The sequence below is a fragment of the Chiloscyllium punctatum genome, chromosome 25, assembly GCF_047496795.1.
Source record: "Chiloscyllium punctatum isolate Juve2018m chromosome 25, sChiPun1.3, whole genome shotgun sequence".
Taxonomy (NCBI): Eukaryota; Metazoa; Chordata; class Chondrichthyes; order Orectolobiformes; family Hemiscylliidae; genus Chiloscyllium; species Chiloscyllium punctatum.
Genome location: NC_092763.1, coordinates 15,206,580 through 15,233,045, shown reverse-complemented (window position 1 = coordinate 15,233,045; position 26,466 = coordinate 15,206,580). Strand labels below are relative to the sequence as shown.

The 26,466-nt window shown below is 42.4% G+C and overlaps 1 protein-coding gene across 4 annotated transcripts in view; it reads right to left on the bottom strand.

Moving 5' to 3' along the window:
* Nucleotides 1–380: 380 nt before the first annotated feature.
* Nucleotides 381–26,466, bottom strand: part of LOC140495711 (lysophosphatidic acid receptor 4-like) — a 58,225-nt gene continuing 32,139 nt past the window's right edge. For 2 of the 4 annotated variants that reach the window (XM_072594724.1, XM_072594721.1), the window contains exon 2: nucleotides 381–4,632. In XM_072594724.1, coding sequence (XP_072450825.1) covers nucleotides 3,458–4,495 — 1,038 coding nt within the window. In that variant the 5' untranslated portion in view covers nucleotides 4,496–4,632 and the 3' untranslated portion in view covers nucleotides 381–3,457. Of the gene's footprint in view, nucleotides 4,633–4,745; nucleotides 4,782–14,155; nucleotides 14,222–26,466 lie in introns of all 4 variants that reach the window. The other 2 variants (XM_072594722.1, XM_072594720.1) reach the window with 2 other exon arrangements.

Here is a 26,466-nt window from a genome sequence, read left to right as displayed (position 1 = left end):
TTGGCCTTCATCCCCAGTCCCAGCTTGCCATTATACTCCAATTATAGTCGATGCTGTGTATTCCTGACCTGGATGGCATCCAAAGATTTACAGACATATTTTGTCAATCAATTTCTTTTAAAAGCAAGACTTTCTTTTTGTCACTAAAATCCATTCTGCAAGCTAAGCACTGAAGAGAGTCCATCAACAGCGTATGAAAATGGGAAATTCAGGAACTGTTTGGACAGTAAACTTGAAGCTGATATGATAATAACTGTGTCTATGTGAAGTGGCACACAATTGGAAGCAGCTGATTCTAGAACAACGCAATGCAAGCAATTAAATTTCCCAATGTTAAAATCTAGAACTTACTGGGATATAAGTAAACTGACAAGCTGTAATCGCATAAATGCAAATTTATTTTCATTAGGTTAGGTTCAGTAACACACAAATAAACAAGCAATGTTAAAATGGTACAGCAGCACTACTTTTGAACAGAAAGACTTATTAGGAACACAGAATACTGGCTCTCTCAAGCTTCAGGTTCGAAATATAATGCATTTGTGTTCTAGACTTGTAAATCTCTTCAAAATAGCAGAAGTCTAAAGACTTGGAGATTCCTTTTGGACCTCTTATATGGATTTGCCCTCAAGGCTTGAACTCTTCTTGTTGCATTACATTCCTAATGTCTGCCAGACAAGATAATCTGTCCAAAATGTGACAGGTACAAATGTTTAGCATGAGTTTGAATGTGTAGGAGTTGTTCTTAACATGGTTCATATCGAGGACCTGCCAATGCACGTGGATTCTGATTCTTCCCTGCTGACCATGAACCAGGAATTCATTGAAAGGCTGGGCAAGTTACTCGAGTTAAAAACAAGACCTGAGAAAAGCCACAAATGGTACTGTATTCAATTTACCATTTTTAAAAAACTAAATAACAGATCAGATGCCTATTTCATGGGAATGCACAATAGAAAAGAGGTGATGGTGAATGATTGTATATTATAATGTTATAACTGAGTTTCAGAATCAGAAGAGGAAACCTTTCTTCATTGGGAACGTTTGTGAGTGAACCAAATAGGTGTTGGTTTGGAGTACTGAAGAATGAAAATCTGCTACTGGAGAACCGTTACCATCAGTGATTGCTTGGATCGATAAAGTGACTGCATTCTATACAACGTGCACCAACAAATGTCATTAGGGTGGGCTGAATTTTCCCAGTTGTAGGCAGTGAGTGAGTTTAATGGCTGGAAGTGAAGTAACATCTCCAACCTTCTGCTTTTCACTGTTTAATTAATGCTGCCTGGTTTTGGGGGTGTTTCGTGGGGAAATGCCAGAGGGAAGGAAGTGCTGGCCACTGCAGCAACCTTCTGGTTTAAATACTTCGGCACCATGCTTAAAGGTCGTGCCATGTCAGACGCTTGAATGTCCCCTCACACTGCAATACTCAACGCTGCAAACGTCACCAAGGTAGGACAGGAGGTGCTGGTGGACAGGCCTGGTGGAGAGGAGGGCACTGCTTTGTCCTGCGGACCACCCAGCAACAGAAGCCATGCTAATAAACGCAGCCAGTCCTGGAGAGTAAACCACAACAGGCTGTGTCCCACATTGCCTCAAGGTCACTGCACACCAACAGGGCACCACCTTCTCTCCGTGACCACGCCCTCCCCGTGACATCACTCACTCTAACTCGGTCATTGCACACTCATCTCACCAAGGCACACACAATACCAACTCATACTATCACCTGCATCATGACCACTCAACACTCACCTCATTCTCTCCACCTACTGACCCTTCCTGCCCTCTGCACTTCCTGTCTAATCATCTGCTCATTCGTCACTAGCTGTTCTTCCATCCACTTCCATACTAATCAGTCTTACCCTTTGTCTCACTGCAGCATGAACTGAGCATCACAACTGACCTCCGTGAAATCCCTGCACTGCTTGCACTTGACCATCGACCTCTGCCCAACTGGACTAGACATGGTCAAGCCCCTGTTGAATAACTCAGTGATAAAATGTGAGCTTGTTCAGAAAGCGAGTTAAGAGTTTTAAGATGTGTTTTTTTTTCATGTCAGCATGAAAGTATCTCTGTCTATGTGTGACTGTCCCTGCACACAATATGAGCTGGCAGAATAGAGTCCTACAGTCATACAGCATGGAAAAAGACCCTTGGGTCCAACCAGTCCATGCTGACCATGTTCCCAAACTAAACTAGTCCCACTTGCCATATCCCTCTGCACCTTTCCTATTCATGTACTTATCCAAATGTCTTTTAAACACTGTAACCGTATCTGGACCCACCGCATCCTCTGGCAGTTCATTCCACACATGGACTTTTTTCACACGTCACTGTGTGAAAAATGTTGCCCCTCATGTCCTTTTTAAACCTTTCTCCTCTCACCTTAAAAATATGCCCATTCGTTTTAAACTCCCCCAATTTAAGGAAAAGACCCACCTTATCTATACCCGTCATGATTTTATAAACCTCTATAAAGGTCACCCCTCAAACACCTAAACTCCAGTGAAAAACATTCCAATCTATTTTTATAACTGAAACCCTGCATTCCTGGAAACATGCTGGTTCAATCTTCTCTGAACCCTCTCCAGATTAATAGTATCTTTCCTATAACAGGGTGACCAAAATTACATCCAGTTCTTCAGAAAAGGCCTCGCCAATATCCTGTACAACCCCAACACGACGTTCCAACTCTGAGCAATGAAGGCAAGTGTGCTAAACATCTTAGTCATTCTGTCTACCTGTGACATAAATGTCAAAGAATTATGAACCCATAGGTCTCTCTGATCTGCAACACTACTCAGGGCCCTATCATTTATTGTAGAGGTCATACCCTTGTTTGTTTTTACCAGAATGCAATACTTCACAACATCTGTTCACTCAAAGTGGCATTGAAGGAGAGATGAGATAAAGAACGGAGTTGGTCTGAGAGCAGGCAAGATGTGGTTTGTTGGCATGGATTGGTGTGGATGAAGGATCAAAGAAGATAGTGGCTGTGGATCACGCGGGAATGTTATTGTGAAGGTACAATTAAATAATGGCTGGAACATGCATGAGGTGAGCTGCAGCCAGTAGGTGCCCAATCTGTTTAACCTGTCAGGAATTTGAACCATCTAATTTCTCAGTGGAGGAAAGGAGAATTGGAAGTGGGATGTAACTAGGGCAAACAAGATACTAACGTGTGGAAATATAACAGTCACCACTCAAGGGTGAGATTCTGAAGTCGCCAGTCGAGAGGGAAATCAGAAACATTCCTCTCTTCTCCAAGAATCTGACTTTTTCACTCCTGCCCTATTTTGTCACTTGACTCGCCATCACTCTTGCTGCAACGGGGAGGGGAAAATTCCACCCTTTCCTTCTGAAATCCTGCAGCGTGATCACACAGAACATTTGTTACAGACAAAATGTCGTCGTAGAGTCCTGAACGCAATCTTCAGTCATCCAAGTAATGAGCTTAAAACTGAGATTCTAAATGAATATTGGCTCCATTCCTGTTTACAGTCTCAGTCAGTGCCTCTCCCTTGATTGTTAGTGGTGTTTCACTTTTGAAAATGGAATCGAGCTTGGTGCAGGGCCTTATGTTGAAATACTTCTGAAAATATTCCGATGTAAAGTAATAAACGAAGGGATCAAGACAGCAGTTTGTGGTAGCCAGGCACAAAGTGATGGGATACATGGTTTTGGCAAATCTCTCCAAGGAGCAGTTTGCAATTGCCTGTGAGCGCACAAGAGCATAGATAAACAGGATGGAGTTGTAGGGCACAAAGCATATTATGAAAATGGACAAGTGCACAATGATCATCTTTAGTACCCTTTCTTTGTTGGCTCCAATTGGAGACAACGTCTCTGGCTTCCTCAGAGTCCTCAGAACCAACGAGGAGCAGGTCAGATTCAACAGCAAGGGAATAAGAAATCCAACTATTTCAATGAATATGGTGATCTTGGACAGGTAGGTTTTCCATGTGGCCTTGGAGAAACCTTCAAAGCAGGTGGTACTGGAGTTATTGCCCCGGTTGTTCGTGGTGGAGAATAGAGATGCAGAGATTCCCCCACTGAGCACCAGAAGCCACACTCCAGCACAGATGATGCTGGTGTTTCTCCTTGTCCTGATGGTCCTGGACCTGAAGGGGTAAACTATGGCCAGGAATCGGTCGGCACTGATGCAGGTGAGAAACAGCATGCTCCCGTATATGTTCGTGAGGAATGCTGTCCCAGAGACCTTGCACAGCCCGTCACCAAAGGGCCAGTGGCGGTTGATGTTGTAAAAGATCTTAAAGGGCAGTGTAAAGACAAAAAGGAGGTCCGAGACAGCAAGATTGGTCATAAAAATCGTGGTCTCATTGCGCATCTTCATTTTGCAGCTGAAGAAGTACAGTGAGGTGCAGTTTGTCAGCAACCCAAGAATAAATACAATGCTGTACACGGAGCCATACAGGGTGTACTTGAATGAATCGTTGATGAGACACGTTGGGTTCTGGCTGTCGTTCCCCATAGCTTGCCTTGTGCAGCAGCAGTGTAGAGTTGAGCAGCTTTCACAATGCGCAAATTGTGGCAGGAGTCACGTCCAAGGTTTCCAGATAAGGAGTTGCCTTTGTACCATAGTTTACTGTCTCTGCAGCTGATCTGCGCCTGGGAAAAGAAAAGAAAAACATAAATGGCATTGGAAAATGGAGGCCTCATTATCTAATTGCCTTTCCTTAAAAAAAGGAATATGTTGCCTTCCCCAGTGTTAAGTAGCCCACCTTCTGCTCTTGCTTCAGAAAGTGGTGTATAATTTCCTGCAAAAACAAAAGATGCAACATTAAGCCAAAGGAAATGGCACTGCAGATCAACATCTTCTGTTGTATTATATTAGATAATTAAAGCTGCAAAATATTTCCTCAGGAAATCCAGATAATGATAGCTCATGGAAATTAGATTTATTCATTCCACAGTTGGCCTTTTTTGTCATATGGTTTAAAAAAAAATCTCTCCTTTATCTCTCACAGCAGCTGACTTTCCCATAGCACTCATTTGATATGGACTTCTGATTTTCTGAACACTTTGCTGTGCTGCTGATGTTATTTAATTTGAATTAATCGTTAGCAGGATTCTCTTTTTAAAGTGTAGGAGCTGACTGAATTATCAGGAATAGATTAGCATCAACAATGATACAGGGGTTGGCACTGACACCTATATATTTGGCAGAAGTCACAGTGGCTCAGCAGGTCAAACCAAAAGGGAATTTGTGGAGTAATACTGTATTTAAAACAAGAGGAGAATTTGATTTAATCTACAGACAGATTCACTCACAACATTTACTAATGCTAAAAAGCCAAGCGGTTTAGACAATCTGCTTTTCTACAAAATGAGAAACAACGGAAGTAATTAATTATCCATATTTATACTGTGGCTTTCACCACTTTTGAACAAACAAATGAATTATAAGCAATATGATGATTTCGAAGTGCAGTCACTGTTGCAAAGTTACAAAACTAACTATATTATAGGCAGTGGTGATGGCCTAGTGGTATTCTCGCTAAACTATTAATTCAGAGATCCAGGTAATATTCTAAGGACCTAGATTTGAATCCCACTAGTGTAATAAGAATCCGGAATTAAAAGTCTAATGATGATCACAAAACCACTGATTGCAGGAAAATCCCATCTAGTTCACTAAGGTCCTTTAGGAAAAGTAACTGTTGGCATTTTCTGGTCTGGCCTACATGTGATTCTGGACTCATAGCAACACAACTGACTTTTAACTGCCCTCTGGGCACTTAGGGATGGGGCAATGAAACAAACTATGTCCTGGGATTTTACAATTTCGGTATAATATGTTACCTTTCTGTACAGTCTCGTTTATTGTCTTTAGAATATCAAAGTCTAACAAAGAACTGTTTTCTCCAAAGCTGGAAAGGCAGGTTTACACCTTTTACTGAAGGTTTACTGAAGGAATAAACACTCCAATCTACTGAAATCTGCCGATAACAACATCAGCCCTTATAGCTGAGTACTGATCTTGTTCTGTGACTTGAGGCAGGATGCCCATGGCAGCAGCTTAGATCAAATGGAAGCAGGACCAAAACAAAAAACTTTGGCAGCTGGAGATTTGTGCCCCTATCCCTGTCCTCAGCCCTTTCTCAAGACAGTGGGTCAGTGAACAGGTCCCTGAGTCCATTCACTCCACTGATGGATGGAGCCGACAGTATTGTGTACTCACTGAGAGCCTACCCCAGCTCAGTTATTTTCATTTTCATGGAGTTGGCCGGATTGTTTCGGATATAAAAGCAAAATGTTACGGATGCTGGAAATCTGAAATAAAAGCAGAAAGCACTGGAGAAGCCAGCTGGCCTGGCAGCACCTACGGAGGGGGAAGCAAAGTTAACGCTTCGAATGCAGAATGACTCCTGTTTACAGAACTTGTCAACAATGGACTGGATGCGGGAAATGTGTAAAATGTGAAGAAATAAATAGCAGCTTATCATGAAGTGCCTCAGTATGAGTTTCATCTGTGTTCAAAAAGGTGAACTACTGGATGAAGAAACTTTCTTTTAAATAACATTTTCTGGATTATTACTTTCTTTAAAAAAATGTGTTCATGGGATGTAGGCACCAATGGCTTGACCAGCATTTATAGCACATGACCAAGGCAGTCAAAACTCAAGCGCACGTGTAAGCCAGACAAGGTATGGACAATAGGTGCCCTTCCCTAAAGGGTCGCGGCTTCAGGGTAACCATTAGGCTGGCTTTTAATTCCTTTTTTTAAAAAAAAAAATCCAAATTTCATTATCTGCCATGGTGCAATGTGAACCCATGTCCTCAGCACATTAGCGTGGGGTTCTGGCTTGCTGGCCCAGCGACATTAACACTGAGCCACTACCTTCCCATTCCTGGCAACATTGTCAAAGAAAGGATCAACATTGCAAAGTGGAATAGTCTTCAGTTGACCTAAAGAAAAACAGATGACATTTCACACTTTTCAAAGGGCAGCCTTGTACGATAGCCAAGTATAAATGTTGCACCTTTCCCACTGCTTTTACATATTCAGTGTAATCATCTGTTGAGACAGCAGTTCTGATGTTTGCTTGCGTACAGAGTTTTATGGGATATTCAATGGCTTTCAACTGCTGTAATGGGGCTTGTGAATATTCTTAATTACGTGGACAGTGGTGGAAGGGGTGTGGGTATGAGGGAGAAAGGTGGGGTGAGGAGTTTAAAGAGAGGTTTGAAAGTTCAACCATATATAGGTGAGCTGTTGACTATTCTGAAAGCACTGTGCTGAGGCTTCTTGGGACTCAAGTAGCTGTTAAACTGCTCTTTCTGGATAAAGCACCTGCCGTCGGGCCACTTTAGTCTGGGTTTATAGAAATATCCCACTTGCCAGCAATCCTGAGATGGAGAGGGTTCCAGTAGTGGAATACATCCCATTTCCTGATACCCCCATGACCTTGTTCAGCTTCCAGATTTCATGACAGGTTTGTGTGATGGCCTGCTGTTTAGTTAAATTTTATAAAAACTCTGAACACTGCAGATTATCATCATCTTCTTCACTTACAGAATGAATGCTGACATATTCTTTTAATTCAGCTGACTGGTTTCTGCTCTTCATTTAAATGTGGTGAAACTCCAACTTTAGCACAAGGAACAGCTTTGGAATAATAAGCTAATTGCAAAGAGTTGTCGCTGTATCATGCACCGTTTACCAATTCCATTACTTCATCTACCACTCTCTTGTGATAGACTCCCTTCAAAGCTTTCCCCTTGAATCTATCCCCATCCCAGTCTCTCCATCCCTCCTGCAGCATCCCCATTTCTCCCAGTAATACTATTCCATCTTCCACAAAACAAATTATTTTAGCTGAGTAATTGTTGGGTTTTCCCTTCCCTTTTGGTTTTGTTTCCCAGGAACACCACTCACTCCATCACCAATTACTGGCAGCCTCACATACATCATGTCCTCAAGTCCTCCTCTGCCCTAGGCAATGCCCACCAAATAAAACCATGAACAGATGTGTCCTTGAAAGTGATGAAGCAAAACAGGAAGGCAAAATAAATGAGTGTTACTGTTACCCCATTTTAGCACAGAAACATTTGCTGATCCAGTATCTGATGTAAAGAGATTCTTTCTCTTCCACCGGAGATAATCTGTTTATATTAAAGTTAAAATACCTTGTTAAATCTGTCTTCAGGATTACATGTTTTCCTGTTATCAACTATTTTCAAAATGTGGTACACAAAACATTCTTGAAGCCATCTGAAAACCAAAACTATGATGTGACATTTCTGATCATTTTCTTCTACCAACATTATTTTTCAGTTTACACTGTAAACATTTATAATAATTGAACGTCTGGTAAGACAGTCGATCATTTTCTCCTAATCGTCAGTCTTTTTTTTCCTTTAGCAACCGTTTTAAAAATGCAATTTGCAACACCGCATGTTGTGTTCCAGACTAATATCAAACTGGAGCCAAACTTGCAAAATGATTGCAGTGAGGCTGACTGTTTTTTAACTTTGTACTCAAAGATATGCATGCAGCCTGGCTTCTAGTGTTGTCAAGGACAGATCGAATTGTGGATTGATTTCCTGTCACAATTACAGGGAAAACTCAGGGAAGTTTCTAAGTGGCCATATGCATACAGGAGCTGACTTGAGTAATATGATCACACTGCCATTTGAAACTTATGGATATGGATATGGAATGAAACAATGCAAGAATTTGTATTCTAATAAAACAAAAGCAAAATAATTCATACCAAATGTATTTTTAAGGGAAACAGGTCATGTGGAAATATTTAAGAAATAATTGGGTTGTAATTTGAGGAAGTGGAATATTAATTTTTGGGACAGCTAGGAATTGCTCAAGCACCACACACACTCAGTTTATAAACCCAGTGGACATGTCTCTTTCAAATTACACTGAACAAAGTACATCTACTTTAGCCCTGAGCTCAGATAGCAAGGCAGAATGAATGGTCCACTTTCCAATCCCCGTAGAGTAGTTCCTCATTTCAGCCCTCCATTAGAAAGTCATGCAATTAACTCATCAAAACAAAATCCATCGAGACCAATATCCATTGACTAAAGATAGACCTTTTATCTTTTTAAGCAATTTCAAACATAAGCAGTAGGGAATAAGAACAGGAAGGGTGGACAAAATACTATTTATCTTTGGAAGCAAATTCTTGTCTCAGCAGACATGACGTTTGCAGCAGTCTCTTAATGACACCCAACTCAAACCCAGTTTCACTTTATTGCAAGTCCCACTCATCCTGAAACAAAATATATTGCTGCAACAAAGTCCCAGTGAAGCAAGCATTTTTGGCATAAATATCAGCATATCCATTCATCTGGATATGAGTCACATTGATTCCTTTTTATTATATATGAAGTTCATTATCCAGATGCAAAGAAAAATCCTGTCATCCTCCTTCACTTTCACCACAAAACTTGAATAAGTCTATCTTTATTTATACCAGTTTTAATTTTAGTTCTCCCATGAACAATCTTATTCATGTAACATCAGCCCCCCCTCTTCAATCAATGGGTGGGGGGAAAGGAAGGGGGAGAGAGGGCGAAGTTTTCTTAAAAACATGATTTAAACCCAGTATTTGGCTCGTTAGTCGGAAGTGTGCTTATACCAGGGTCAGATACATGGAATCAGCATTCATCGATCTGAATGTTAGCAACCAGGAAGTTTTCATCTGAAGTGACAAAATGACAGCTTCAGCAGAGTACAATGTTATTATTGTACTCAACCATCAATATAACATTTCTTAAACTTTGTAATCACTATAATTATTTTTCAGTTTGGTCTTAAAAACACCAAAACAAGTTGTTTGTCCCTTTATGTCACATCCAAATATTTTGATAACCGCTCTGCAAATAAATAAATGAAGATTTTAGGCTATTACTGACTAGTTACAGAGTACCAATGCATAATCACTCATTTTCCAGTATCAAATTCCACTAAATATATGAGTCGACGTGACTATCTCTTAATCTTTGATGTTCTGGTACTTCCTATTGCATTTACAGACCATCTGGACCAACATCTCCTGGGATAGCACTGTTAAGCCATTTAAAATCCATTAAGCATGCAGTATGAGCACAGCAAGAAAGGATGAAGATGGCTTTGAAAACACATACTTTTTGTTAACTCTTCACAGCAGTACTTCTTTATTTAAAAAATGCAACTGCAGAGTCATAAGCTGGTCCACCCACTGAAAAGGAATGAACTTAATGCCTCCCTGTGTTTTTCTCACTCAATAAATTAATTCAAAAAATCTTCAAAATTAGCATTTTTCTGGCTGACTGTACTGAAGTTGCAATAACTGACTGAAATTTTGATTTTTCTTTGGGAGCGATTTTCCACTCATCAAAAGGAGGGATGTGGATATTGAGGAAATGGATACTTGCTTTTTCTCAGCAACCTAAATTAGCATCAAGTGCTCCCAAGTCAGTGTCAACACTGTTGGTGAAGCACAGTAAAAGCACTATACAGCCTGCCAGCAACTTGCCTCAAAGAGGAGCAGCATGGCCCACTGCACAGATCTGGCAGCCCTCCAATTCCCACACTACCCACCTGTGGCCCTCTTGAGTGAGACTGCCAATTAGGAGTAAATTAGTCCCAGGTTTGGGCTGCAAACTCAAGCCTGTCTCGAAAATGGATTGAAACGCAGGCCCAACACACTTCACACATAAGTCCTTTACAGACAGAGAAAACCTTCATTCTGTCAATTCCGCCTTGGCTTGGAACCAGCTCCTGGCAGTTAAATATTTGGACAGTATTTTTCCAGTACATCGAAAACAAATTCCAAATAGATTCATAATTAGGTAGCAATGATGCACTTTCCATCCCTAACATGTATAAAGATTCTTTGGATGTGTATTCATTGGATACCAGAGCACTGAAACATATGATTCATGGATAATTTGATTCATGGTTACAGACCTTGAGTTCAAACACAAGGTCCCCTGACCAGAGTAAATGTGTGTGACACGCTTTTTTAAAATCTTTTTTGACTCTGACGAGACTAATGTTGCATTACAGACCACATCCAATCTGAAGGGCAAAGGTTTCCGTATCCTGAGGGGGTTCTCCATGTCAGGATGGATCGCTGATATTCCATTGGAATTGGGGCCTTGGACAGAGTAAGGTTAATTACAGTCGTACAGCGCTAAGCTACCTGAGGAAGGAGCAGTGCTCTGAAAGCTACTGCTGCCAAATAAACCTGGTGGACTATTACCTGATGTTGTGAGATTTTTAATTTTGTCTACTCTAGTCCAACACCAGTTCCTCTACATCATAGCACTAAGCTTGACTGAAGCTGCAATCAATAATAGTCTCTTCCTTTACTTCAATCCATCAGTTTATGGTGAATGGGAAGAAAAGTGAAATTCAAAGCACTGAGAGCATGTGATGCGAAGTGATCCCACAATCATCAGATCAGGTTAAAGCTCTGCTGTCCCGTCAAATTCAAGACTGTGGGAGACAATGAAACGATTTACAAGAGGAGGAGGCTCCAAAACAAAAACCTATCCTCAAAACTCTCGGATTCCCAGTACTTCAGTCTGACAGAGAAGGCAGAACCATTTCCAACCATCTTCAGCTAGAAGTAGATGATCCAATTCAGCTTCATCAGGAATACTCCCTCTAATCCTCGCTGGGTGTTCGAATCACCAAGCTGTGTCACCAATGGGATGTCACATGCTGGTCACACCCACCTTTGTGCATGTAATTTCGGAGTAACCTTGTGGTGCCTTTATAGCCACGCAGTGTTGAGGGAACAATGGTCACAAATGCTAGTCCTCAACCAATTCAATTAATTGCAAGAGCACTGGATACTGCAAACACTGCAGGCCCTGACAACATCTCAGGGGTAATACAGAAGGCTTATCCACCAGAACTAACCATGACTCTAGCCAAGCTTTACCAGAAGGACCACAAGACTAGCATCTGTCCTACAAGTGTGGAAAGTTGCACAGGTGTGCCCTGCCCACAGAAAGGAGGGCAAATCCAACCTGGCCAATTATTGCCCCATCTCTCAATCCTGAGTCATCAAACAATGTCAATTAGCGTTGCAATCAAGTGACTCTCACTCACTGATAGCCTATTCACTGCTTCATGACTTAGATTTGGTCAGGACCACTTGGTCAATCATAGATGATAAAGCTGAATTCCAAAGGTGAGAGTGACTGGTCAAGGGAGCATTTGACCAAGTTTGGTGTCAAGGAACCCTAACAAACTTAAAGTGACTGGAACTTATATCTAGAACAAAGGATGATGATTATTATTGTTGGAGACCAATCGTCTCAGTTCCAGGACATTGCTCTAGGCCCACCTATATTCAGCTGCTTAAACCATGATCTTTGCCCCATCACAAGGTCAGAAGTAGGGATGTTCACTAATGACTACATTGTATTCAGCACCATTTATGACTCCTTGGATACTCCATTTCCACATGCAACAAAACCTGGATAATACTCAGTGTCGGTTAGAGACAAGAAAACAGCAGATGCCGGAATCCAAGGTAGACAAGCAGGAGGCTGGCAGAACACAGCAGGCCAGGCAGCATCAGGAGGTGGAGAAGTCAATGTTTTAGTTGTAAACCTTCTTCAGAACTGGAGGTGGGTGTAAGGGGAGTTGCAAATAATGGGAGTGGGGTGGGGGAAGGGTGGTAAGTTGGGGACAGGTAAGCTGACAAGTGAGAAATAGATTTCTCACCACCAAATGCCAGGCAACAAGAAGGAATCATCTTGATCGCTGAGTCCCCCATCAGCAACATCTTGAGGGTTATCAGAAACTGGCCCTTCGGCCCTCGATGTTGCACCAATCTGTGAAACCAATCTGAAGCCCAACAAACCTACACTATTCTACTATCATCTATATGTTTATCCAATGACCATTTAAATACCCTTAAAGTTGGTAAGTCATATAAAGGCACACTGTGACTGCAATTACAGATCAGAGGCCAAGGGAAAACAAAATCTTTGGTACAAATTCATTTAATGTAATTTGGATGAAAATTGTATCAATTTCAAACCTATACATTTGCCTTATAATAATCACAGCATTGTATGAAGTCAGAAAGTAGCTTATTAAAGTTTCATATCAAGTATAGGTACTTAATTCATGTTGACTGCAGCCGATGATACAAAAAAAGATAGTGACGCAGTCTCCTCCAAAGAGGCTGAATTTTTATGCAACAGTTGATTCACAACATTTCACAATGGTCTGAGTGAGTATATTATTGATCAATACTATCCTAATCTCCCTTTGATACAGACAAGTGCAAAATGAACAGTGTGTTTTAGCTGCCTGTTCAGCTCTGGGAGCAAATTGTTCTTATTTTATCACTGGGTATGGTTGTCAATTGTCCAGTAGTGTCCCATCATCTCCTGGATTTGAAGATTAATCTCCAGAGTAACCAGGGAGACACATTATTGGTCAGTTTTCACTTGCTTTCAACATGTTTGTTTAATAGCTATAAAAATATTGAGCAACGTTAAGGAAAAAAATAAGTTTGGCTGAACAGTTGAAGGTGGGAAATCACATGAAGAAATTCTTGAAGTGGGGCCAATTAATGTTGGCAGTCTTATCACGTGAGCATGATGCAGTAAAAACAGTTATATCTTAGTATAAGTAACCCATTACCATTGTCCCTTTCCATGGGACAAATTATACCTTGCTTAAAGAGGCAGGTTCTCTTCATTGTGCTAGTCAGTTTTATAAAAGAATTACACATGGATTCTTAATTTTCTCCCTCAGACATTAGATGGGACATTTTTGACTTTTATTTCAGATGTCCAACATTCTTTGCTTTTTTTGTGTCTCTTTTGTTTGGGAAAAAAAATCTTCTGAAGATGCGACCAACTTTTCAGAGACCCCGGACGTCATGAATCCTGTCACTCCAGTGTTTTGGAGGAACAAAGTGAGAATACTTGTCAAAGGGGCAACAATTTCCAGAGACAGTTATCTACAGTCTCATCCAGATATCGGCAGCGAGTTTCAAAATGTCCAGTGCCTCACCTAAATCAAACACTGGTTGAATATACTGACCCTTGACCTAATTCCTATATTCTGTTTTCAGCAGCAGGAAGATTGGGAGCTAGCACTAGGGGCCTGCCAGAAAAGGTGAGTCACTAATTTAAATCTTTAAAGCCTTACCTCGAGCGTCAAAGTCCTCCATTTCTGTTTTCAGCAGCAGGAAGATTGGGAGCTCGGACCAGGGGCCTGCCAGGAAAGCTGAGTCACTAATTTAAATCTTTACATCTGACATCGGAGAGCAGAGGTTTCTGGGAAAGGAGGGACTTTTTTTTTCCCCTCAGCTATATATTAGTCTCTAAACCCAAGACTCCACCCTTGTAGTCCCACCTATCCACCTCCTCTAACCTTAAACACCAGGGACACAACAGGGAAGCATCTCTTCTTTTTTACTTTCTGATAAGGAATGGCAGTGTAGGGAAAGGAATGTTCCTCCTGTATGGTTTTGAGGTGAGGGACACCATTAGTGTCCCTTCCAAGTACATCTGCAGGAAGTGCACCCAACCCTCGCTCCTCCAAGATCACGTTAGGGAACTGGAGTGGGAGCTGGATGAACTTCGGGTCTTTCGGGAGGCAGTGTCTGTGATAGATAAGAGTTAAGGGAAGTAGTGACTCCTAGTCATGAAGAAAGCTGAGTAACTGTTGGAAGGGAAAAAAACACACAGTCAGGCAGAGATCCCCTGTGGTTGTTCCCTTGAAAAACAAGTATACCATTTTGGTTCTGTAGGGGGGTAACCAGGGCATGCACTGGGGTGCAGATTTCTGGCACAGACTCTGTCCCTGTTGCACAGAGGGGAAGGAGGGAAAGGAGGAGAGAAGGTTAGTCACTGGGGACTCAACAGTGAGAGGGTCAGATAGAAGGTTTGTTGGGAATGAGAGAGACTCACTGTTGGTGGTGCCTCCCAGGTGCCAGGATCTGTGACGTCTTGGATCATGTCTTTGGAGTCCTGAAGGGAAAGGGTGACCAACCCCAAGTCGTGGTCCACATAAGTACCAATGACATAGGTAGAAAGAGGGATGGAGATGTAAGGCAGGATTTCAGGGAGCTTAGGGTGGAAGCTGAGAGCTAGAACAAACAGAGTTGTTACACGTGCCACAGGGAGAGATACCAGCTGAACACATGGCTGCAGGGATGGTGCAGGAGGGAGGGTTTCAGGTACATGGATAACGGGGGCTCATTCTGGGGAAGGTGGGACCTCTTCAAATAGGACAGTCTTCACCTGAACCGGGGGGGTACTAATATCCTGGGTGGGAAATTTGTGAGTGCTCTTCGAGTGGGTTTGAACTAACTCAGCAGGGGAATGGGAACCTGTGGTGTAGTTCCAGTGCACAGGAGGATGTGAGTAGGGAGGACATGGGCAAATTTCACAGTCACAGGAATGTGCTGGCAGACATCAAGCTAGTTTGAAGTGTGTTTACTTCAACACCAGAAGTATCAGAAATAAGGTAGGTGAGCATGCAGCATGGATAGGTACCCGGGACTTCGATGTTGTGGCCATTTTGGAGACATGGATAGAGCAAGGTCAGGTATGGTTTTTGTAGGTTCCAGGGTTTAGATCTTTCATTAAGATCAGGGAAGGTGGTAAAAGAGGGGGACGTGTGGCTTTGTTAGTCAAGGACAGTGTAACAGTGGCTGAAAAAAACTCTTGACAAAGACATGTCTACTGAAGTGGTAGAGAGGTCACACTGCTGGGAGTTTGTTTTTTATAGGCCTCCGCAGAGTTCCAGGGAGGTGGAGGAGAGGATTGGCAAAATGATTCTGGGTAGGAGTGATAGGAACACGGTGGTCATTATGGGGGACTTTAACTTCCTCAACATGGACTGGAAATGCTACAACTCTAATATGTCAGATGGGTTAGTTTTTGTCCAATGTGTACAGGAGGGTTTCCTGACAAAGTATGTCGAATGGCTGACAAGAGGGGAGGTCACACTGGATCTGGTACTTGGTAATGAACCAGGCTGGGTGTTTGATTTAGTTGTAGGTGAGCACTTTGGAGAAAGTGACCATAATCTAGTTACGTTTAGTTTGGAGATGGAAAGGGATAGGTACATGCCACAGGGCAAGAGTTATAGATGGGGGAAGGGCAACTATAATGCGATTAGGCAAGACTTAGGAGGCATAGAATGGGGTAGCAAAATGCAGGGGATGAGGACAATCAAAATGTGGAGCTGGTTTAAGGAACAGATACTGCATGCCCTTGATAGAAATGTCCCTGTCAGGCAGGGAGGAAGTGATAAGGTAAGGGAACTGAGGTTTACTAAAGTAATTGCATCTCTTGTTAAGCAGAAGAGGGAGGCTTATATCATGTTGAGATGAGATGGTTCAGATCAGGCGATGGAAAGTTACAGATTAACTAGGAAGGATTTAAAAAGAGAGTTAAGAAGAGCAAGGAGGGACATGGGCAATCTTTAGCAGGTAGACTAAAGGAGAACCCTAAATCCTCCTATTGGTATCTGAGGAATAAAAGGATGACTTGGGTAGGAATACGGCCTGTCAAAGGCAGAAGTCGGAAGTTGTGTGTGGACCCTGTGGATTTTGGAGAGGTGCTAAACAAATATTTCTCATCTATTTTCACTCAGCAAAAGGAGAATATTGCGCAGCAGAAGATTGAGATTCGGGCTATTAGGCTAGAAACAATTGAGGTTAGTAAGGAGAAAATGTTGTCAATTCTAGAAGGTGTAAAAGTAGATAGGTCCCCTGGACCAGGTGGGATTTATCCGAGGATTCTCTGGGAAGCTAGGGAGGAGGTGTTGGAGCCTTTGGCTTTGATCTTTGAGTCGTCATTGTCTACAGGTTTATACCAGAGGACTGGAGGATTGCAAATGTTGTGCCATTGTTCAAGAAGGGCAGTAGAGATGATCCAGGTAATTATGGACCAGTGAGCTTTACATCTGTTGTTGGAAAAGTTTTGGAAAGGATTAGAAGAGCTAAGATTTATACTCATCTAGCAAGCAACAATTTGACTGGAGATAGTCAACATGGTTTCATCAAGGGCAGGTCATGTCTCACAAACCTCATTGAGTTTTTTGAGAAGGTGACCAAGCAAGTGGATGAGGTTAGGGCAGTTGATGTGATGTACATGGACTTCAGTAAAGCCTTTGATAAGGTTCCACATGGAAGGCTACTGGAGAAAATGCAGAGGCATGGGATTGAGGGTGATTTAGCGGTTTGGATTAGAAACTGGCTTACTGTAAGAAGGTAGTGAGTGGTGGCTGATGGCAAGTATTTAGCCTGGAGTCCGGTTACTAGTGGTATGCCACAAGGATTTGTTTTGGGACCATTGCTGTTTGTCATTTTTATAAGTAACTTGGATGCAGGCATAGATGGATGGCTTAGTAAGTTTGCAGATGACACTAAAGTCAGTGGAGTGGTGGACAGTGTGGAAGAATGTTGCAAGTTAAAGGGAGACTTGGATAAACTGCAGAATTGCGCCGAGAGGTGGCAAATGGAGTTCAATGCAGATAAATGTGAGGTGATTCACTTTGGGAAGAATAACAGAAAGGCAGAATACTGGGTCAATGGAAAGATTCTTGGTAGTGTGGATGTGCAGAGGGATCTTGGTGTCCAAGTACATAGATCCCTGAAAGTTGCCACTCAGGTTGATAGTGCTGTTAAGAAGGCATACTGTGTGTTAGATTTTAGTGGTAGAGGGATTGAGTTCCAGAGCCGTGATGTCATGCTGCAACTATACAAAACGCTAGTGCGGCCTCACTTGGAATATTGTGTACAGTTCTGATCGTCCCATTACAGGAAGGATGTGGAAGCATTAGAAAAGGTGCAGAGGAGATTTACCAGGATGTTGCCTGGTCTGGAGGGAAGGTCTTATAAGGAAAGGCTGAGAGACTTGGGTCTGTTCTCATTGGAGAGAAGAAGGCTAAGAGGGGATTTAATATAGACATACAAGATGGTCAGAGGATTAGATAGGGTAGGCAGTGAAAGTCTTTTTCTCAGGATGATGACGTCAGATTATACGAGGGGGCATAGCTACAAATTGAGGGGCTTTAGATTTAAGACAGATGTCAGAGGCAGGTTCTTTACTCAGAGAGTGGTAAGGGCGTGAAATGCCCTGCTGCCAATGTAGTTAACTCAGCCACATTAGTGACATTTAAACAGTCCTTGGATAAGCATATGAATGATAATGGGATAGTGTCGGGGGATGGGCTTAGATGAGTTCACAGGTCGGCGCAACATTGAGGGCCGAAGGGCCTGTTCTGCGCTGTTCCAAGTTCTATGTTTTGAATTTTAAATTTAATTTATTAATGAAATCAGAATGCTGCCTGCTTTATTGCCCATCAATAAGTCCCCTCAAAGAGCTGATAGTGAGCCACCTTCTTGGATTTCGGCACTCCAGGAGTCTAGAAGAATAGAAAACTAATTTATTAAAGAGACATAAGATCCTGAGGAAATGTGGCAGAAAAGAATTCTTCCCCTCAGAGGACAGACTAAAACTAGGGAACAGAGTTTAAAAATAACATGTTTCTCATTTAAATTGAGTCTTTGGAACCTGGTTCACAGACTACTTGTAAGACAAAGATCGATAGATTTTTGACTAACAAGATAAACAACAGCATGAAGGCCACAATCAGAATATAGAATCCCTACAGTGTGGAAACACGCCCTTTGACCCAACAGTCCACAATGACCCTCCGAAGAATATCCCACCCAAACCCATTCTCCCTACCCTATTACCCAGCATTCACCCCTGATTAATACACATAATCTACGTAGCCCTGAACAATTTAGCATGGCCAATTCACCTAACCTGCACATCTTTGGGTCTGTGGGAGGAAACCAGAGCACCCAGAGAAAACCCACACAGACACAGGAAGAATGTCTGTGCGGAGTTTGCACAGTCACCCGAGGCTGGGATCAATTCCATGTCCCTGGTGCTGTGAGGCTGCAGTGCTAACCACTGAGCCAGTGTGCCACCCCCTTGAATAGTAGAGCATGGAAGGGGCTAAATGGGATATTTCTACTCCTAATTTATGCATTCATATGTTCGCTTGACTGTCCAGCTGGTAAATTCAACATAAAATTAGTGCAATGTTCTCCATTCAGTTTCTCTGAACTTACAATGGTCTAACCAGTGGCTTTTAAATGAATCACTCAAGGCTCCTAATGAATGGATAAGCAATTTGTAAAATAACAAATGTGAACAAGGAACACCAGCTATACGGTGGGTGCCTGCCCAGATGCTCACTCTCTTCAGTTCGCCTCAATACCCTTCGGAGAATATAATGCTTTACATCATGAATTTGCCAGATCCCTAGCTCTGAGGCTTGGTTTGCACTGAATCACTGCCCAGCATCTTCATGTGCATGTTCCAGGCATTCCTATGATTTCTTGCTAATTTTTGACATAAGACTAGCATGTCCCCTCACACCCAAACCTTTTGTTCAAATGAATTAATTTTGAACAAGCCGCAAGTTTCAGGCTCTGTTCAGTTACACTGACTGTATTTCTACGACGATGCACCAAGTACAGTATTTTGAGACCCTTTGCAATATAAATGAAAATGTGAATGAGAAAGGAACTGAAACGAACAGAACCAGAGGCACTTTGTTGTGTTCAACTGCTAAAAATAGGCTTTGGCAAACTACCAGCGTAAAAAAGATAAAAGGTGATGAGGTTTTAAAGTTTTAAGCTGCACATGCAATAGTGAACTATGCTCCTTATTTGAATTTGGCTTTTACTAAATCCGCAAAGTATGCCATTAGGAATTCGTTGCAGAAATGGATGTAATAAATCCAGTTGATATAATAGAATAAGAAGGACAAATTTGTATTTATAAAATGGTTTTCACATGCTCAGAGATTCTTCATATCCAATTCCTCTTCTCTCTATCATTATACCGCAAACACTAACACTTACAACATTGTAAGGTCCTTCTCTCAGTAATTTAATTATGCTTTTGCCTTCATTTTTTGAGTGTTTTTGAGTGAAAGATGGATGTCAGTCTGTACAGTGGGAAGATTCTGTGTTCTCTGCGTAATACAAAAGGGTTCTCTTGCATCCACCTGAACAAGTCGCGTGAGCTTAAGTTTAATATCCTGCCTTAGAAATAGCACCTTGTACACAGTGCAGCATGCAGGATGGTCAATGCTCAGATGAGCTGTCAATATCTTAAAGCAGGGCTGGAAACCATAACCTTTTCTGACTCAGAGGTAGGAAGATGACTAACTGAATCAAGCTGATGCATTTCAAATGAAGTTTATACAAAATCGTACACAAATGGGATACAGAATACTGAATCAGAGGGAAACGTTAACTGCATTTATATCTGATCGGGGGAAAGTTATTGAGATGGTCCTGAGTTTAGGATACTTCTAGCTACTCAAACAGTGTAATTCTTAGGAGAATTACAATTAGGTTTAGAATTAGAATTAAGTGTATTGTCACATGTACTCAAGTACAGGAATACAGGAGTACAGTGAAAAGTATACAAAGTCACATTCCTGGTGCCATCTTATGCACAAGTAGGTTAAAAGTTAAACATTACAGTCGCTCTTATATAAAGTAGAAAAAAATAAAGATTACGGTCCTTCTTTAGAACTGGGCCTGCAGACTGGGCTTCCTCACAAGGACTCACACTCTCCATGATGATTCAATCTTCCCAACACTGAGCTTGATTGTCCCTCCCGTGCAAATTGGTCTTCCTTCGCGCTCCTCCATGATGCCACCTTGACGTCGACTGCTCGCGTCCGTCCCGGCTCGGCGGAAAATCCTGATCCAGTACAACACCATGCCCCCCAAGCCGCTTTCACCTGCTCCGGACCTCGAAGGAGCCCCCTCACAGCGGCACTGCACCAAAGACAGGTTGGGGGACCTCAGCCACTTCCATCGCTGCTGCCCCCACAACTCAGCTCACTCCAGAATGTAAGGTTAAAAACAAAAATGTTTAGCAAAAAGTGAGAAAAGGCAAAGCAGTCAGAGCAGACAAGCCCCAGCTCAGGAGCCCTACCATCTTGGGGCAGATATATGAGGGAATAATGGAACGCATCCAGTTTCTCACCCTCACCGTGCCTTCATGTAGTCCTTCTTCAGTCCTTCTCTTCCCATCTTCACTGCTCGATTTTCATCTTCCAACACCAAACAAGCCCATATTGGATGGCTCAGAGTGGGAGCACAATTTTAAACTTACCAGACCCATTTCCGATGGACACCATTCTCCCCAGGGTGTGACCCAACACTTACATAAAGTGACACTTCAATGCCATTGGTATTTCTATCAAGTCAGGGGGGAAACACATCAGCACATAGGTCAACTTGTGAACTATGCTGGGGAGCATAGAGCCTTTTAGATTAGATTACTTACAGTGGGGAAACAGGCCCTTCAGCCCAACAAGTCCACACCGACCCTCCGAAGCGCAACCCACCCAGACCCATTCCCCTCTGACTAATGCACCTAACACTATGGGCAATTTAGCATGGCCAATTCACCTGATCTGCACATCTTTGGACTTTGGGAGGAAACCGGAGCACCCTGAGGAAACCCACGCAGACACAGGGAGAATGTGCAAACTCCACACAGATAGTTGCCCGAGGCGGGAATTGAACCCGGGTCCCTGGTGCTGTGAGGCAGCAGTGCTAACCACCAAGCCACCGTGCTGCCCTTTTGATATGTAAACTTAAAAAGTATTCAAACTTCAATGTATTTTTGCCCTCTACCACCATGCTTTTTGTATTTTAATCACTCCCGTCTTCCACCATCACAGATTTTCACTTTCACTCTCCTGTTAATCCCACACCTCACCAATGCCTCTGTGCTTGCTTAACAAAAATCATTGTATCTCAAACTTTTTTCCATTTCTGGTCAAAGGCCTGGCATTAACTTTTTCTTTTTCCACAGATGCAGCCTGACTTGCTTAAAGGTTCAGGACTTTGCTTTCACTAAACCATTGACAATGCAAGGGTGCCTACGGCACAGGAAAACACCCTTCAACCCATCGCGTCTATCTGGATATAAAACAAGCACCAAACTATTCCAACCCCATTTTCTAATCACCTGCTCCTTGTCCATGCCCATGTTTATGTCCTTTAAGGTCTAAACCTTTCTAAATGTAGCCTTTTGCCTAATTAACCTACTGCACAGGGCAGGATTTCACTGTTTCACAGATATAGCACTTTGAGGAAGAAATACCCTGGAAAAGTCAGCTGGAGGCAGTCAAGTGCAACAACGGGAGTGGAATTAATTGGTCTGGGCCAGTACAGTGGCACCAGGGACAAGCTACCAACAAATGTCCCATGCTAGATAACTAACATATACACCCCGATCACATCCAAACTCTGGCCTCAGTAAATGAGAAACTCGCTTTCAACCTGCATTCAGATGCATTCAGCCATTGGAAGTTGAGTGAACTCTGATCCTGTATAAGTTGACATTTTGCTCAATTTGAGATTCTTCCTTAGAACACAACTGAACTGGCAACTGCTTACACCGTTTACTCTGTTCTGTCACTTTAAGTTGGTTTAGTGGAAGTAGTACTGATGCTGATTGTGTATGTTCACAGTATTGCTGAAGATAGGGGAGGTGCTGATGAATCAGGGAGTTGTTGGTGATGATAGGAGAGATGATGGTGATGAAGCTATAGAAGGATTGGTGAAGGGAGGGGATAGTGGTGAAGATAAGGGAGGCAGCTATACAATGGTCAAGCAATTAGACGAGCAAGCCCAGGGTTATGTTGTGGGAAGATTGTATTGAATCCACGAGGATAGCTGCTGAAATTTGCATTCAGCAAAAGAGAATCTGGAAGAAAAATGTCAACCATGTAACTGATGTTAATTATCATTTTTTTTAAAATACAAACTGGTTTATAAATGTCCCTCAGGATAGAAAATCTGCCATCCTAACCTTCTTTGGCCTACATATGAATCCAGATCCACAGCAATGTCAATTAACCTTCTCTTGGCTGTTAGAGATGTGCAGTAACTGGTCCCACCCGTGATGCCCATATAAAGATAAAATATTGCAATGTGAACCAAACACAGAATGCTGAAGAAACTGAGCAGATCAGGCAACATTCATGGAAAGAGAAACAGAGTGAACGTTTCAAGAACCTCATCCTGTTGATGACTTATATTAAAATAAACCATCCCATGATGAAGCATGTGATAAGGCCTGTGTGCTTTACAATACACCCAATTATTTTAACACATTCAAAACTGGTGTGCGTGTAAAAGGGGCTGTCGCTGACATTTCAACGTACTGTAGGGCTCGGAGGGTGTAAGTGGACCTAATGTATAAGACAACTTCATTTTTCTGTGAGGAAATGCAGGTTTGGCCTAAATCTAGCAGACAAGTGTCTCCTCAACCGCCCCGTGCACCCCCCAAAACAAAAACAATATTCAGATATAAACATGTTTGGGCTATAATTAAGGAACTGGCATCATTTTTTTTCAGCTCAGTGATACATGTTTGAGATTATACTTGCCTTATAAGCTAGCCCATGGGATCAAGCAGGCAATACAGCCTATGTTGTCAGTGGTAAGGTTTAAGACACATAGCAGAAATTGATCCTCCCGCACCAGCACTAGTGGTTCACACTCTATACTCTATGTGTTTGTGTAACCCTAATTTACCTTAAACTTGAAGCAAGAGAACTTAACAAGTACTTTGCGTCAGTTTTCACAGTGGAAGACAGGAGTAATATCCCAACAATTAAAGGGAGTCAGGAGGCTGAGTTGAGTATGGTTGTCATTACAAAAGAGATAGTGCTAGAAAAGCTAAAAAGTCTTAAAATTGATAAATCTCCTGGCCCCGATGGGATACATCCTAGAGTTCTGAGAGAGGTGGCTGAGGAAATAGCGGAGGCATTGGTTGAGATCTTTCAACAGTCACTGGAGTAACGGAAAGTCCCGGATGATTGGAAGATCGTGGTTGTAACCCCATTGTTCAAGAAAGGATCAAGACAAAAGATGGAAAATTATAGGCCAATTAGCCGAACCTCAGTTGTTGGTAAAATTCTAGAATCCATCATTAAGGATGAGGTTTCTAAATTCTTAGAAGAGCAGAGTCTGATTAGAACAAGTCAACATGGATTTACTAAGGGGAGGTCATGCCTGACAAACCTGTTGGTATTCTTTGAAGAGGTGACAAGTAGGTTAGACCAGGGAAACCCAGTGGATGTGGTCTATCTAGACTTCCAAAAGGCCTTTGATAAGGTGCCACACGGGAGGCTGCTGAGCAAGGTGAGGGCCCATGGTGTTCGAGGTGAGCTACTGGGATGGATTGAGGATTGGCTGTCTGACAGAAGGCAGAGAGTTGGGATAAAAGGTTCTTTTTCAGAATGGCAGCCGGTGACGAGCGGTGTCCCGCAGGGTTCAGTGTTGGGACCACAGCTGTTCACATTATATATTAATGATCTGGATGAAGGGACTGGGGGCATTCTAGCGAAGTTTGCAGATGATACAAAGTTAGGTGGACAGGCAGGTAATACTAAGGAAGTGGGGAGGCTGCAGAAGGATCCAGACAGTTTGGGAGAGTGGTCCAGGAAATGGCTGATGGAATTCAACGTGAACAAATGCGAGGTCTTGCACTTTGGCAAAAAGAATAAAAGCACAGACTACTTTCTAAACGGTGAGAAAATTCATAAAGCCAAAGTACAAAAGGATCTGGGAGTGCTAGTTGAGGATTCTCTAAAGGTCATCATGCAGGTTGAGTCTGTGATTAAGAAAGCGAATGCAATGTTTTCACTTATCTCAAGAGGGTTGGAATATAAAAACACCATTGTGCTACTGAGACTTTATAAAGCTCTGGTTAGGCCCCATTTGGAGTACTGTGTCCAGTTTTGGTCCCCACACCTCAGGAAGGACATACTGGCAGTGGAACGTGTCCAGCGGAGATTCACACAGATGATCCCTGGGATGGTAGGTCTAACATATGAGGAACGGCTGAGGATCCTGGGATTGTATTCATTGGAGTTTAGAAGATTGAGGGGAGACTTAATAGAGACATACAAGATAATACATGGCTTGGAAAGGGTGGATGCTCGGAAATTGTTTCCGTTAGGTGAGGAGACTAGGACCTGTGGACACAGCCTTAGAATTACAGGGGGTAAATTCAGAACAGAAATGTGGAGACATTTCTTCAGCCAGAGAGTGGTGGGCCTGTGGAATTCATTGCCACAGAGTGCAGTGGAGGCCGGGATGCTAAATGTCTTCAAGGCAGAGATTGATAGATTCTTGTTGACTCGGGGAATTAAGGGCTACGGGGAGAATGCGGGTAAGTGGAGTTGAAGTGCCCAGCAGCCATGATTGAATGGCAGAGTGGACTCGATGGGCCGAATGGCCTTACTGCCATTCCTATGTCTTATGGTCTTAAGAGGTAATGGCCTAGTGGTATTATCATTGGACTATTAATTCAGAGACGAAGAATGTGGAGCTGGAAAAGCACAGCTGGTCAGGCAGCATCCTAGGAGCAGAAGAGTTGGCGTTTTGAGCATAAGCTCTTTATCAGGAATCAGAGGCCCTGGTAATGTCTGGAGACCCGGGTTTGAATCCTGCAAGGCATGATGGTGGAATTTGAATTCAATAACTACCTGGAATTAAGTCTAATGATGACCATTGTTGATTATTGGGAAAAACCTATCTGGTTTACTAATACACTTCAGGGAAGGAAATCTGCCATCCTTATCTGGTCTGGCCTAATTATGGCTCCAGACCCACAGCAATGTGGTCGACTTTTAACTGCTCTCTGGGCAATTACAGATGGGCAATAAATTCTGGCTTAGCCTGGAACATCCACATCCCACGAATGAATTTTTAAAAAAAGACCAACTTCAATGTAAATGTTTGTTAGTCAACTGTTATTTGCTGTGCATAATGTCACTTTATTTGATCCAAAGCTTGAGAATGAGTTGAATATTTTTTATTGTACGGAAGCCTGGCAGAATCAAGCAGCTCAGATTCATATTACACCTTTAAAGATATGCTGTGATGGAGCCTACTCGTCGGCATTTCCTCAGAACCCCCTGAGTTTTGTCTTCCTTTTCAAGTAAATATCCAATTCCCTTTTGAAAAATTACCGCTAAATATGCTTTGATCACGCCCAGAGGGAATGTATTCCAAACTATAACAATTTGCTCCACCAAAAGAAAAATCACACAATGTATTATCGTTTGGACAGCACTGATAGAATCTGTGTGCACCTGGAATTTAAAGACAATGACCAGGATTTTCTGCTGGCTAGACGGTCATTATATCAGAGTTGATGGGAATTGTGCATGAAATCCCTGCAGAATTCCCATTACAGCAGACTCCGAAGGAATTGTCCAGGAAATTGAACTTCCTGCTCGGCAATTCCTCTATGCCTGCGCAACCCTGTGGAAGTCTCCATATAAATTGGAGCATTTGGAGGGTTCTGATAAAGTAAATAGTTACTCAGGAGCAATTACATCATTAAATACATGGTCTAAATCCTGAGTAACTATTGAAA